Raw genomic sequence first — 14,593 nt, 5'->3', positions numbered from 1 at the left:
GCCACCTGGAGCAGGACAAACAAAAATCCCAACAGGTCACAGGCGGTACCATCCTGAGAAAAGATTCCACCTCCAAACAAACTATTGTAGACTGCAACTGGTATGACGCTTATTCCAAAAATCATGTCGCAAATGCTAAGGTTCAGCGTTAGAGCCCAGGTGTCGGTGCGTAATTTTAAGTGGAATGCAAATAATAAGAGAAGGAGAAGGTTGGCGCCAACCGTACCAATGCCAGTGGTACTCATCAAAGTGGAATACAGAGGCAGAACGGCTTGCATCTTCAACCTGTGCGTTATCCTAAGTTTCTCTATTACGCAATTTCTGTCTGCAGCTCCGAGTCACCATCACGCCTCTTGAATGCAAAGAACAAAGCAGCCACTTTAATATATACATATTTCAGGTTCTGGAAAAGATTTTATAGAGTGGAACGTGTTGTGCACCCTTGAAATACTAGCTGGAAGACCCAAGTACAACGTATCATAGACGCATCTAAAGAGAATAGTGTTTCTACAAACATGGTTCTATAAGTAAAAGTTGACAGCTCGCTTTTGGACAGGACGTAGGTCGGGTGTAAGGAGATGACTTGTCTTAGGTCTTGACCTTGTGCCAGTCACTCCCAATTTAGATTGTGAGTTTCAAGGCCAGGGTTGTATCTGAAGCATAGAGTGTATTACAGAATACCATGCATTGTATGTATTTTTACGTGAGAGGAGTATGTACTTCATGATTCTTCATTACTATTGTTATTTTGTACCCATTAGAGTGGACCTGCCACTTTCTTAAATCTTGTTACACTAGATCCCAATTTCCAAAGTTATTTACAGGTTAATATTAGCAAATACTATACCTCATAAGAGTCATTATCACACTTAGAGTACTTAACTATTGGTAATGCACAGGACAATGGAATCCTAATTTTGTCTTGTCTGTAATTGTCGGATGTTTTAAATGTAACGATGTATTCTTTTATGTCTTTGTACTTTTGTATAAAATGAAAATTAATAATAATAATAATAATAAAAAATTTAAATTAGCACTATAAATGTTTCAGCCTCCATAAAGTGAAATAGTCTCTATTTAATTTAATGCATTTGGTTATACTAAAAGCTGTGAACGTGACAGTTCCTCTTCAAGGTTTTACAAGGGCAGTCCAAGTAATATATGATAAATATCGCCTATCTTTTTATTCTCTCCTTCGCCACGGAGAATGCTATTGATCCTTAACAAAATGTAGTCTAAAACACTACGGTCAGACTTAAGGCAATGCAGAATTGTCCTATAAGAACAACGTTGGTTGACAGCAAGTGTATCAAAAGAGCTCTTTATAAGCCAATAGTTACGATAAACATACCTATGCAGAAAAATAAACTAAGAAAAATCACACCATCTATTATAATTATTATTATTTTACTTGTAATTTCTTACTCGGTACATTCACCATCTTATCCGTTTTTTAACTCCATCTCCAAAAAAATCGTCATTATGGCAAGAGCTCCCTTTTCCGCGCATTTAAACATTTTTTTTGAATAAATGAAACGTGCTGCAAACTAGACATCTAAAAGGTTTAGGTGGCAGGGGAACAAAGTGGCGTGCTTTGCTTCTCTTCCACTGCTAAAGGCACACGGTGGGATACGGTATCTTCCAACGCTATACACGAGACAGAGAGCTAGAAAGGCAGGATGAAGCGCAGACTTTATAACATGGCTAGAAGAGGAGCTTACTCACAAAGAACACCAGTTGGTTTGTAAGCCAAAGAAGATCAGCGAAGAATCTGTACTTCTGTAGCGAGCAGCTGTAGGGATTCCGTCGTCGTCGTTTGGATACTGAGACAGCCTGTGCCCAGATGGACAGTTGTATAGCGGACGTCTATGGATCAGTAATCATATGACATGCAGCATCCTGTTTTATCCAGTGTCTGCTAGCTGACTGATGCACACAAGTGTGTAAACCCTAGAGACACAATCTCAAATTATTCCTATCGTGTACTTCTGTGGCTGTAAACTTTACAGCCAATTTCCTCCCCGCTGCATACCGAGAATAAACATGTGCTGTGACAACAGTGACCGTAATCACGCCTGATGTTTTATTATCGCGATTAGATTTGATGTCCGTCTATTTAATGAAAGCTCCGTTAATTAGTTGAGAGGCTGATGAAACCCCGGACCGAACGTCTCACTAAACTGTTGACTAATTGGAGGTAAAATTGGAAAATATATATAGAAAGAAAAAAAAAAAAAAAAAAGAGATTTAAATAATCGAGTTCGATTTACTGAAATACGAATGTCAAACAAATCCCCATATTTAATATAGTCACTCAAAAAGCCGATTGCTTAAAAAAATTGAAGATTCGCTAATAATTGACGATATTGTTACCTTTTAAAGGTTCTGTCTCATCATATATATTGAAAAAAAATGGCCGTGCAAGAAATGTTTATTTCACATGTGCATTATTTTTTAAGACTATAGAAAACGAGATTTCTTTTCATTTCGAGACGTCTCGATGGATTTACTTAAGGAAATTATTCATTGTTGGTGTGGAACCCCGTATCACTGCGTTTACAAACGTCGCAGCTCTTAAAATATTGCTTTCCTCCTGAATGGTTTTGCTAACTGTTCCCTCATTATCTGCAGATGTTCCTCTAAGTTCTCCATTCTACCGTCAGAATTATTTTTTTCAGCATTTTAAAATATGGTCCTAACAATGAAATTACCTTACGTTCTTTACTATTTTATGTAACCTGAACTATAAATAATAATGGGTTTGCCAATGCCTGTGTAAGCCTTCATGTCATCATGATGCCGGTTGTCAGAAGACATGAAGCAGCCACTGGCAAAGTCAACAAATGTTTCTAAGAGAACCACTGATTGTGTTATCTGAAGGGAAACAAACTCGCATACCTGCCTCTTTAATATTTAAACTGAAGACTTGTAATGCATGTTGTCCGTAGTTGATGTAGTGGCAATTTACAACTAGTGACCACTGCGGGGCAATGAATGCTTGGAATTTTAGGAATGGGGTCAGAAAATGGTGTAAAGAAACCTACGTTTAATAAATTATAGAATAAGCTATTAAAATGTATGGTAAGATACATGAACCCTACAGAAAGGAGTCCTTCCGTAGTTTGTTTTGGATTGTGGTGGAAACCATGTAAATCAAGAAAAAAAAAAATAAGTAAGATTTTGTGTACTTTGGCCCTGCCCTGTTTCAATGTAATTAACCTGCCTGCTGTCGCTCCTAACTATATCATACTAACCATGGTTAGAACGCTGATGATGATACAAACTGCTCTTCTGGGACAGAGAAAATGCCGTCGCAAAAGAGAATCTTACGCCTGTAGTATCTAAACCTGGGGTTTCACGCTGTATAGCGATGCTTATCGTCGCTACCTTAATAAAGTACCAAGTAAATGTCCCAAAGAACCACACCAACAGTGATGACGCAACACACGCTTTATTGGGGGAAAAACAGGGTCCAACCAGGTGCTTCCAATTGGGTGGAGGTGGAAGTGGTGACCAACTGGAATGGTGCCTACAATTTGCAATTGGAAACCTGAACAAGGGCATGTAGGCACAGGGAGGGGATGTGGGGGCAGGAGACACATTTGCCAACGGGGCTACGGTACAAGGTGGTCACAAACATAGCCCAATCTAATAACAATACCAGGTCCTGTTACAGTATTCAAGTCAAAACTAGCATGGATTTCCACAAAGATGCCCACATACATTATTTTCTCCACCGTTATCTCCCATTTGACTACTTCCAGGTCCTCTTACACAAGAATTGTCTCCCTCCTCAAAGCATTGCTTTTTATCCTTCTTAATCCTTGCCTTACCAAATGATTTCCCTATATGTACTCTCCCATCATTCCCAAATTCCCCCCAGGGTGGTTGTTCTCTCTCAATTTTATGCAATAGCATGTTAAAGAAAATAAGACAGTCATTGATAACCTGCACATGCATTGCTTGCTTATGTTTTCTTTAACATTAACTATAATAGCGTTATGCATCAACTGTGATTAAGTATGGAATAAAAGCAAGTGTCTCCTTCATTGTCAGAGAGCAATGAATGTATCAATTGTATCAATAATGTTGATACAAAAGTTTTCTGAAACAAATGCTTTTTATTCACAAAGCTCACATTTTTATTTTCTCAATGGGATTTTTTGTCGTCCATGGTGTAGATACTGCAGATAACCATTACTGTACTTGACGGACTTAAACTGTATATGTTTTCATACGTTACACAAATAATTACATCTGCGCTCGTTAATATAGTCAGGTGGAAATCCTCTGTGAATAAAATGTGTACATATTTCTTTCTACAGCTGCTGTCATTAATGCTGATTTTTTCGCTTCTTAATTGTTTAGCACAATGCTCCCATTCCACAAGGAGGACGTGGTGCAATCCAGTTTGTGACACAGTACCAACACTCCAGCGGACAGAGACGGATCCGTGTAACCACCGTTGCAAGAAAGTAAGAATCTCACTATCTTGTTGTATGGGTGGTGACTTCATGGCAACTTCTGCTGGGTGGTGGATGGCTAACCACAACCAATGGGCTTAGTTATGAATATGAAGAGGGTTATTGTGATACATGGTGGATAGGAAGCATGACATCGGTGAGCCAAATGATTGTTATTTGCAGAGAGATTCTGTATTTCTTTGCCGCTTTACTGCAGTAATGAGGCTCTACTGTTTTTATTTCAGTGTCGCCTGCTGCGAGTTGAATTTACGTAGAACAGGTCACGGCATGCCCAGCCTGGCCACGTAATGAGTAATCTCTCTGTGGTAATTAGCACTTTCTCTAATTAGTAACTGGGGGGGAAAAGAACACGGCCAACTCGTACAAGTTGGAAATGTGTCTCCATTAGTTTCCCGAAAGTTCCATAGCAGACATCATTTGTTAGAAGGATACGTGTTTACTTGGCACTGCTAGAATGGAATAATCCCTACCAAGATGGCAAAAAAGTAACACTGGTGGCACACTGGTGCTTGTGGCCCATGGTTAATGTGCCATTAGACTTTAGAAATAACGTTGGCTTTGTTGAAGAAGCCAAAATTCTATTTACCATGTCCCAAGAATTATTATGAATTATGAGTACGTTTAATGACATTAAGTCACTGCTATTGCATGAAGGGACGCCATTTTCGGCTAGTCTTAACTAGGTCCCCTCTACCGAGGTGTTGTGGAAACAGACATCTCTCACCGCAGGAACAGCGGGGGAGAAAATCTGATTTTGGCTGGTTAGATGATGGTTGAAATAACCAGTCTGTATATACTAGAAATCCAACTCTCTTCCCGGCTGAGGGCCACCATGGATACAACCAAGGTGACCACCGTCAATCCCCCACTAACTGATATAGAATATATGAAAGCTGTGTCTTAAATGACGTAATTCTAGACAGAACAGATAGAATCAAACAAATCAGAAGACTTTCTGAAGAAGCAAACTAAACTTTTACATTAGCGCATGTTATGGGACATTCTCGTGTTGACCACATTAGTGGATAATAAGACAACGCCAATTTTTCTGTACATTAAGAATCTTTGGGCAAAGTCATCATTTTCACTAGGAAGGAAATGATACTTCTAAAATGTTTTTAAATATTTTTTTACAGTATAATGTTTATCAGTATCAGTTGTCTGTATCCTGAGAGAATCGTTTTAAGCACGTCTGCTCCAAACAAAATCCAATTATTTTGCTTGGGATAAGGGCGGCGGAAAAGGAAATCAGGCAGGAAAAAATTGTTATGGAAGCAAAATGTCGTGTAAGTGGCTGTTGCTATGGATACGCTGCCATTTTGGGGCGAAATTCAAGTACCGTCCCCACAACAGCAGGCAGCGGGAAACCAGATACCATAGTCAGGCTCTGGCTACAGATATTAAATGCCTCCAGGGCAATTACAGTTGAAAACTATTTTGCTGCTTGTTGTTTTATAGATTAGCCCTCAAATTTAAGGGGGCACTTTTTGGTGGGATCAACCAGTATCGATGAGAAACAAATAGAAACAGATGTATTCACTACAAAAGGAAAAGAGGGTTTGCAAGACAATTCTGGTTTCAGCTCTTTTAATCCGCTACGCTTCATAAAGGCCCAACGTCGTGAAATTTCTTCTAAAGGAAAAGCCTGACTGGCCATGGATAATGCAGAGATAAATCGGTGAGATTCCCCTAATCCCCGGAACCATTGAATTATCCATTATGCAGGGTCAGATCAGGTCTTCTTTATAGTGACTGGTTAAGTGAGTCCAAACCACATCTCTGTGAGAGAGTGTTTTTTTTTTGTTTTTTTTTGCAAACACAATAAAAATAAATAATAAAATAATAAAAGGTTTTCCTGACAATCTTTTGACTGTCTGCCCCCCCCCCCCCAGCTGGGCCGATGCTCAGACACAGATCCAAAACATCGCAGCGTCTTTTGATCAAGAAGCCGCGGCAATACTCATGGCCAGGCTGGCGGTGTACAGGGCGGAAACCGAAGAAGGTCCTGATGTCCTAAGGTGGCTGGACAGGCAGCTCATTCGACTGGTGAGTTGAGAACACCATTTGAGGAATATTGTGCGTTTATTGCCAGTAAACAAATGCCATATGTTCACAAATGCGAGAAACAATATTATTATACATACGTAGCACTTGGAGGGTTATTCACTAAAGTGGCAGTTGACAAGACAGCTGTGGTTCCATTAGCCTGAATATTATGCTTTATTATATATATATATATATATATATATATATATATATATATTATGCTTTATTATAAATGGCCACCCCTGCGTAATCCATACTTTAGTGAGGAGACTTCCTGATTTAAATATTCTTTTATACAGGGTCATCCATGCTATGCTTAGATCAGAAGCTCGCTGGAGCTGACCTTTCATAATATAAAGTGAAGTCAGGGAGTGGAAAGTTCAGCTCCAATACAAACTTTACTTTTAGTAACTAAACCCCTCGGTGACCATAACTTCCTGATCTTTGTTTGATTATTCCTCCTTTAAACGTATTTACTTCGGTTAACATATTCTTCCCCTTTTATTCTGTTAGCTTTCGAAGGATAAGGTGAGGAATCAGAGACAGACTCAGCGCTGGGCATACATGGTTTTATTAGTTTTACTATGTTTTTTATATATATATATATATATGTGTGTGTATATATTGATACGGATATACAGATGATCATGGATAAAGGCACCATGTCATAACGATGCATTTTGCTTTCATTCTAGTGTCAGAAGTTTGGAGAATATCACAAGGATGACCCCAACTCTTTCCGGTTTTCGGAGACTTTTTCTCTCTACCCGCAAGTAAGTTGGTAATATCCAACTGAGACCGGAGATGATTAGGAGGGGGCGGGGGGGGGGAATGAAAACTTCTTGGGCTGAAAAAAACCAGTTGTAGGCATTTAATAAATTAATGTAAATGAGTGATGTCTCTTTCACTTCCCCTGATCATATTGTAAAATATTCATTATTATCATGAGAAAAGGCAAGGGTTGCATCACTGCCTCAGATTATTGGAATTTCCACACATCCAGAGAAATCAAGCAAACAAAATAAATGCATGAATTTTATGGAATGGCTCCAAAGGATTAGTGGTTTTTGAATCAAGCTATGCAACAGAAATGTCTTTCAACAAACTGCAAAAATACCCGTTTTAATGACATAAGAGGATATCATTTTGTAGAAAATCCCACTTGGTTATTGTTCAGACTATACGTAGCCTTTTCCTAAACTGCTAGCTCATGGGGCAGGTGCTGACAGTCTGCTGACGAGCAGTCCCAATGGGTGTGCTGCGCATGTGCATGCGATGCAGCGCGAGGACGCAAACGTTTGGAGCATGCAAGTGCAATGCTTCTAGTGGATTTTACCGTGGCGGCAGGGTGCGGGCTTGAACCCTGCCTGCTCCTATCAGTATTGGTGCCCCCTAAACAGAGCAAGAAATCAGCACATACCTATCTAAGGCAAAAAGATTGGGAATTCCGTCACACTAGATGGCCATATATTGCTTACCTGGCCACTATGTCAAAGTCCCCCAAGTTTGGCAATTCCTAATTTTTCATGGCCGTATTGCTTACCAAGCAGCTGCATTTTAACCCAAAAGAGACTTTTAGTCAATGTAAAGCCTTCTCTGGACAGCATTAATGAGGCACCTGTGTGGCAAGTAGGGTGCTTAACCCTGAGGTGAAGGTGCAGCCCCACTGATTCAGCTGCTTGGTAAGCACTATAGCCATGTAATTGGGGTACTTTGACGTAGTGGTGGGTTTCGCGATATATAGCCATGTAGTGTGATGGAATCCCCAATATATTTATGCCTTAGATACATGGGCCAAAATAAATAAAGGCTCCAGGCACTCAAGGGTTCCAGCTCAGGCAGATTTATTATAGGAAGACAGCAACAACGTTTCGACCTCACAATGAGGTCTTTATCAAGTTAGATGCATGGGCCATCGTAACTAAAATGAGTGGAGCCAAGAAACACATACAGGCGCATTAAAACAAGGCAGAGTATGGGAGGATTAGTTTATTAAGACAACCTGGAGATTGGCAATCCAAATAAAGGTAGGGTATGTACTAATAGCACCAAAAACAATATCGCCCTGTGCAGCTCTTAGGTAAACAGCCCCACTGCTCCAAAGTCGTGCAAAATATCCAGTAAACACCAGCAAGAAGAAAACCACAGCGCTTCTGAGGAGATAAGCAAGTCCCACAAACGTTTCTCAACGTGAACCCACAGCCGTAAACACCAGCAACAGCGCTACCTTTAAATTACCCCCCAGAAAACGCAAGCTGAGGTAACAAAATGCATTTAATACACAAATAGGCACATAGCAGTAAAACGCTGTCAAAGCAGCGCAAAGATTGACACAAATCTTAGCAGATCTGTACATACTGTTGCCATGGTAGCCATGACGCCAGCGCACGCATGGGGACAGCCGCGGGCAGCGAGTTGCCTGTAAGGAATAATAAAATCACCACAGTGTCACACAACGGAGCATGGAGACATGAAAGAGGTAAACTTAATCAAGCAAGACGCAAGTGTGTCCGTACTCGGAATAAAAACACCCAAGGGACTGTGTACCAAAAAACATAAATATACAAAACTGCACAGTAGTGGTTTATACAGCACCCTCCACTAATATTGGCACCATTGGTAAATATGAGCAAAAAAGGCTGTGAGAAATGGTCTTTATTGTTTACATTTTCTTTAAAAAAAAAAAATGCACTCGTGGAAGTGCACGCATAACATAGTTTTTTTCCCCCCAAAAAAGAAAAATGTTAAATATATGTGTGCCACAATTATTGGCAACCCTATGAATCACCCTAAGTGGCCAAAAAATGGCAAGGGTAACAAACCTGTTTTCTGTGTGGATCTCCCGTATGTTCTCACCCTTACAAAGGTTGCCTCCCTGCACCCTTATGAAGCTCACTTCAACCAAAGGAGAGGAATAACTTGGCAAAAATGGGAAAGGACAGCCTAGGGGAATAATGTCTAAAAATCTGAGAACAAGATAAGATGGCCGCTCCCATGGCACATACACATGATTAAAGTGGAAATATGTTTTTGGGGTTTTTTGGATGCTTGATGATAAAATGTAACATTTGAACAAGGAGAAGATCCGCTTTATAGACATGAATTCTAAATAATCTTTTATTAAATAACCTTTTGTTAAGCCTCAGTTTTCTGTTAGTGCTATTGTTCACACTTTGTGACTGTTGTATTTTTGGCCTCTCCATGTGACCTGGCCTGGTAATGCTAGCTAACCCAGCACAATAACTCTTTTATCCATCAGCCTTGTTCTCTGTGTTACAAATTAAAGACACCTATGAACCGTGCCAGGATTATGGCATCTCGGGACTGTTGTATGGCCCTTCCGAGACACTGGAGAGAGATACTCAGCAAAAAACACCTTCGTAGTGTGATAACATGTTTAAAATATGACATTTAAATGGTATGTTGTTCGTTTACAGCCATATGCTTCATTTTTCAAAATTCTAAAACACATAAGTATATATATATATATATATATATATATATATATATATATATATATATATATATACACACACACACACACACACACGTTAATAGTTTATTTTTTCATTTAACAAAATGCAAAGTGAATGAACAGAAGAAAAATCTAAATCAAATCAATATTTGGTGTGACCATACTTTGCCTTCAAAACAGCATCAGTTCTTCAAGGTTCTCTCACACACGTGACAGGTAGGTTGTTCCAAACATCGTGGAGAACTGACCACGGTCCTTCTGTGGATTTAGGCACCTCAGTCGCTCCTCTCTGTTCTTGTAATCCGTGACAGACTCGATGACGTTGAGATCAGGGTTCTGTTGGGGTCATACCAGCACTTCCAGGACTCCTTGTTCTTCTTTTACGCTTAAGATTGTCCTTAATGGCTTTGGCTGTATGTTTGGGGTCTTTGTCATGTTGTAGAAGACATTTGGGGCCAGTCAGATGCCTCACCTTGATTGCAATGTTGTGTTTTACAGTTTATGTTCCATTTGAGGAGATCCCCGTTCCTTCAAGTTTTTAATAACAGTCCGGATGAAAGTTCCTATTACAGACATCACTTCATGCGTCAAGATCTCACCCAGTCCTTGATAATGATGCAGCCTATTCTGTATTCCTACTCCTTTAGCGGACCACCAGAGGTATGAAGAATGGGGGAAATCTGAACAAATGTACATAATGTTTAAGAAGAACCTTTATTGCCGTGTCTAAATATAAGAAAAAATTCTGTAAATGAAAATCCTACATACTTCTACACCTCCAAGTGGAGGTCAGCCCTGCCGTTGACATTGTGACCGATGGTTATATTAATGGTATGTCGACAGCAGTGATTGATAGCATCAGTTGTGACTTTGGTATTTTGGTAAATAGTATGTTATGAAAAACATAATAATGTTGTCATTGTTCATAAAACTGAACTTTGCAACACTGGTGCTCTATTTTTTTGCTTATTTAAACACATTTGCATTCATGTTATCCTGTGAGCTACTGCTCCGGCGTTCCATGGTCTAAACCCAAAACTAAAGTTTTTATGATAGATTCGGTGGCGACATCTAGTACAAATCTTGTAATACGGATTATCGCGTGGCAGGGCGCTCACAGAACATATAAGGGATCCATCGCATGTCCTTTTTGTAAACATAAGCATTTGAATTCTGCGCTTATATTCATCAACAATCACGTTTTCTAGGGTAGGAGGCTTATTTGCGATACGGTTCCCTTTAGGTAAACCGCGTGATGCAAAAATCCAGAGTATTCCGCAGAGACGTTGTTAAATATTTACTTTACGACAGTGACTAACATTTTGCTTATATTAAAACCCACTAATGCTCTGCCTAATGAACCGGACCGTGCTCTTCTGTAACGTTAATTGCTTGAATGATTAACCTCTGGCTCAGCAGGGGCCGTCAGGGGCATTACTAAGTGCCATTGTTGTGTTTGCAGTGGGCAAATGGGAAGTCATTGGATCTGATCATTCAAACCGCCACAAAGTATATTTTGTCTTCCTGATAACCGCATATTCATTTAAAGTGCTTCGTACGAATCTTTACCTAATGTATCTGTTCGGCTTAGTCGTGAATATATGTATTGCCCGAAGTGCTGCGCAAATAGCTGGCGCTATATACATAAAAGATAATATCTAATCCAGAGATACGAGGAGATCGCCACGGTCTCTACAGCCCGGCTTGTTTTAATGTTTGATTATCTGCAGCTTTTCATACATGACACTGATGCATATTATGTTGGGGGGGGGAGTAAATGTCTAATTCTAATATTTTTTTTAGAATTTTTTTAGAATTTTTTTTTTCTTGCAAATGCATTAAGGGATTCAAATTCCCGCTATACATTTCCTTGCCCCTTCCTTGGCTTGTAGAAGATGGGTTTGGTCAATCCTTACCAGTTCCCATGATTTCCGAGGGGGCCTTTTTAAGACTGAAAAACGAGCATAGAACGAACAGAACCAAAATCATACAATTTGGATTCTCACAGTGACTGGTGAGCTATGATCTGGAACACAAGCAATGCTTGCACATGCACTGAACATATATAAATCCTTGTGTTTCAGCCTGTGTTGCTAGACAGCAGCAGTATTCTCCCTGATAGGATCCTCTTGATGGACACATTTTTCCAGATTCTTATTTATCATGGCGAGGTGAGTACAGAAAGCAACAGCAAAGCAACGCATCTAAAATACTTCTACATTGCATTGGTTTGGGCCCCTCAATGCTTGTACTCAATTTCCCAGTCATTCTACTGGCTTTATATCAGATAGCGCTTTCCATCTTTCCTCGCCGTATTCTCATGCTGTTTGTTCTTATATGCAGACTATTGCCCAGTGGAGAAAGGCCGGCTATCAAGACATGCCAGAATACGACAATTTCCGTCACCTATTGCAGGCCCCTCTGGATGACGGGCAGGAGATTCTCCAGTCGCGCTTCCCAATGCCTCGCTACGTAGACACCGAGCACGGAGGCAGTCAGGTGGGTGCACAGAAAAGGGACATATGAAAGTTGGACATATGAAAGGAGAGATGTGGCATAGAGGATATATTACAATAAAGCAAAGAATCTGCGCACATTCAGGCAATACTATTGAAAAGCACCGATATGAAGCATAAATTCTGAGGATTCAATCGTGCTATATGGTCATATTTCTTAGCCCCCCCCCCACGTCAAATTTTCTTTTTTCACTAGTGGCAAATCAATTGAAGAAATAAACAGGATTAACCCATTTAACCCATTCGCACGGAAGATGTACCAGGTACGTCATGAGAAAATTACCCTAGAGGACCAGTGATGTACCTGGGACGTCATGGGGAAAAAATGCTGCATGTGGGCACTGCTGCTGTTTGCCAAGGAATCCAGGCCAGCAACCGAAAGACAGAGCCCCTGGCAATACCATCCCTGTTCAAACTGCCAATCAGGAGTGGGCTGATGATGATCAGATCACTCCTGACCTATAGGAGTGATGTGATCATTATGACAGCCACTTGATGACCCCTCTTCTTCTCATCCGTGATCCTGAAGAGGAATCCTGGTCCTTAAGAGGTTAAAGCTACAAGTATAGCCAGGCAGTGTCCCCTATACACGCCGAAAATGTGCCGGGTTATTCGTAGCAATGTTTCTTACTTGCTCCTCTGCGTGTTTTGTTTTTCAGGCTCGTTTTCTGCTTTCTAAAGTGAATCCATCCCAGACCCATAACAACATGTATGGATGGGGACAGGTCAGTTTTATTCTGCATGCATTCACCAATACATGAAAACAGAGAATATACTCCTAAAATAATGCATAAAAAAGATCAAAATTGGTTATAAACAAAAGATGATTCTGCAGCAAACTGCTTCCCAGCGTAATGACAGGTCGATGATGCTATGGAGTCTATATATTTCTATAGGCACTGCGGGGTGGATACTATAGTTTGATAACACTGAGCCTTTTTCACGCAGGAGTCTGGAGCTCCCATTCTTACAGATGATGTCAGCCTTCAAGTTTTTATGGATCATCTAAAGAAATTAGCGGTTTCCAGCGCTGCTTAATCGCTTACACCATGTGACCTGGGCACGACACTTTATCCAGCAAGCTGCTGCCTCTCCTGTCTCCTTCAGGTTGTTTTTTGGCCCCATTTTGAGGGCATAGGACTGGATAACGGCTTCGGACGCAGCAGAAATTACGGTCTCGCGCTATCGATATTAGAGCAAATTTATCACAATAAGGATTTTTAAGTGTTTTGAGCAAAAAGAACAAAACTACACATTTTAGTTTATAGCCCGTGTGTATGCACTGCAAACTGTGACAAGTAGACTACGTATCCCAAGTCTCTTAAGTCCCAAATAGACTGTTATGAGCAAGAACTCAAATTTTAAGAATATTTACAGAATGTTCAAGTTCAATTTGCTTATTTCAAACTAAAGGGCCACAAATATTACTTTGAGCGAAGCTGGCTTCTAGTTGGAGCTGCCTGACCTTTAATATTCCACACGTTAAAAACATGTTTAGCCACGTGATGCCCTTTCATCATGTCATCCCATGATGCGTTGTCTTTTCTTTGGGAGTTTTTCTTGTGTCCACGTGCGTTCTTCACATTTCGTTATCTACACATAAATACCCTAAAATTCTAGTCAGTATTCAACATGGTTTGTTTTGTATTTTTTTTTTGCATGCATTTTTTGTGATTCTTTTTGTATTTCTTTACCTTTTTACCTCCGATTGCAGATTCTTTCTCCTTTTACTCTGGCTTGCGCCTTGTGTGCAGTAAAAGGCTTTGACTGTGTCCTTTTAGTCCAGAAAGACTATTTAGCCCAGAATGTGCTGCCTGTTTAGAATAAGACATATATCCTCGCTGCAAAATTGTATTTTTCTGCTGAAGCTGAAAAGTCCATTATCACAAAAATGAAGCATAACGAGGAAAAGCGATATTTGAAACCAAAGCTGATGGATCGTGTGAGCATCATGTTTCGCCATTGCTTGCTTAACACATTCTATTATATTTTGAATAAAATATCCTCTTATTGCCCATATTCTGCAGTCGGTGTGCTTTTTGTTGTGATTATCAAAAATATGGCTTTAAAAT

General features: G+C 40.0%; 1 protein-coding gene across 2 annotated transcripts in view; it reads left to right on the top strand.

Annotated features, from left to right (window-relative positions):
* Positions 1-13,559, top strand: part of LOC149284034 (protein transport protein Sec23A) — a 34,135-nt gene extending 20,576 nt beyond the window's left edge. For both annotated transcript variants that reach the window (XM_089497184.1, XM_089497183.1), the window contains exons 12-19: positions 4,369-4,475; positions 6,377-6,530; positions 7,226-7,303; positions 10,504-10,665; positions 12,090-12,176; positions 12,349-12,504; positions 13,181-13,246; positions 13,470-13,559. In XM_089497184.1, the coding sequence (XP_089353310.1) occupies positions 4,369-4,475; positions 6,377-6,530; positions 7,226-7,303; positions 10,504-10,665; positions 12,090-12,176; positions 12,349-12,504; positions 13,181-13,246; positions 13,470-13,559 (900 nt within the window). The remainder of the gene's footprint in view (positions 1-4,368; positions 4,476-6,376; positions 6,531-7,225; positions 7,304-10,503; positions 10,666-12,089; positions 12,177-12,348; positions 12,505-13,180; positions 13,247-13,469) is intronic.
* Positions 13,560-14,593: the final 1,034 nt, after the last annotated feature.

The sequence above is a fragment of the Sceloporus occidentalis genome, unplaced genomic scaffold (genome assembly GCF_023333645.1).
Source record: "Sceloporus occidentalis isolate IW3139 unplaced genomic scaffold, rSceOcc1.0.p SCAF_100, whole genome shotgun sequence".
In the NCBI taxonomy this organism is placed as follows: domain Eukaryota; kingdom Metazoa; phylum Chordata; class Lepidosauria; order Squamata; family Phrynosomatidae; genus Sceloporus; species Sceloporus occidentalis.
Note: the sequence above shows the minus strand (reverse complement) of the source record. Positions and strands in the feature narration are given on the sequence as shown.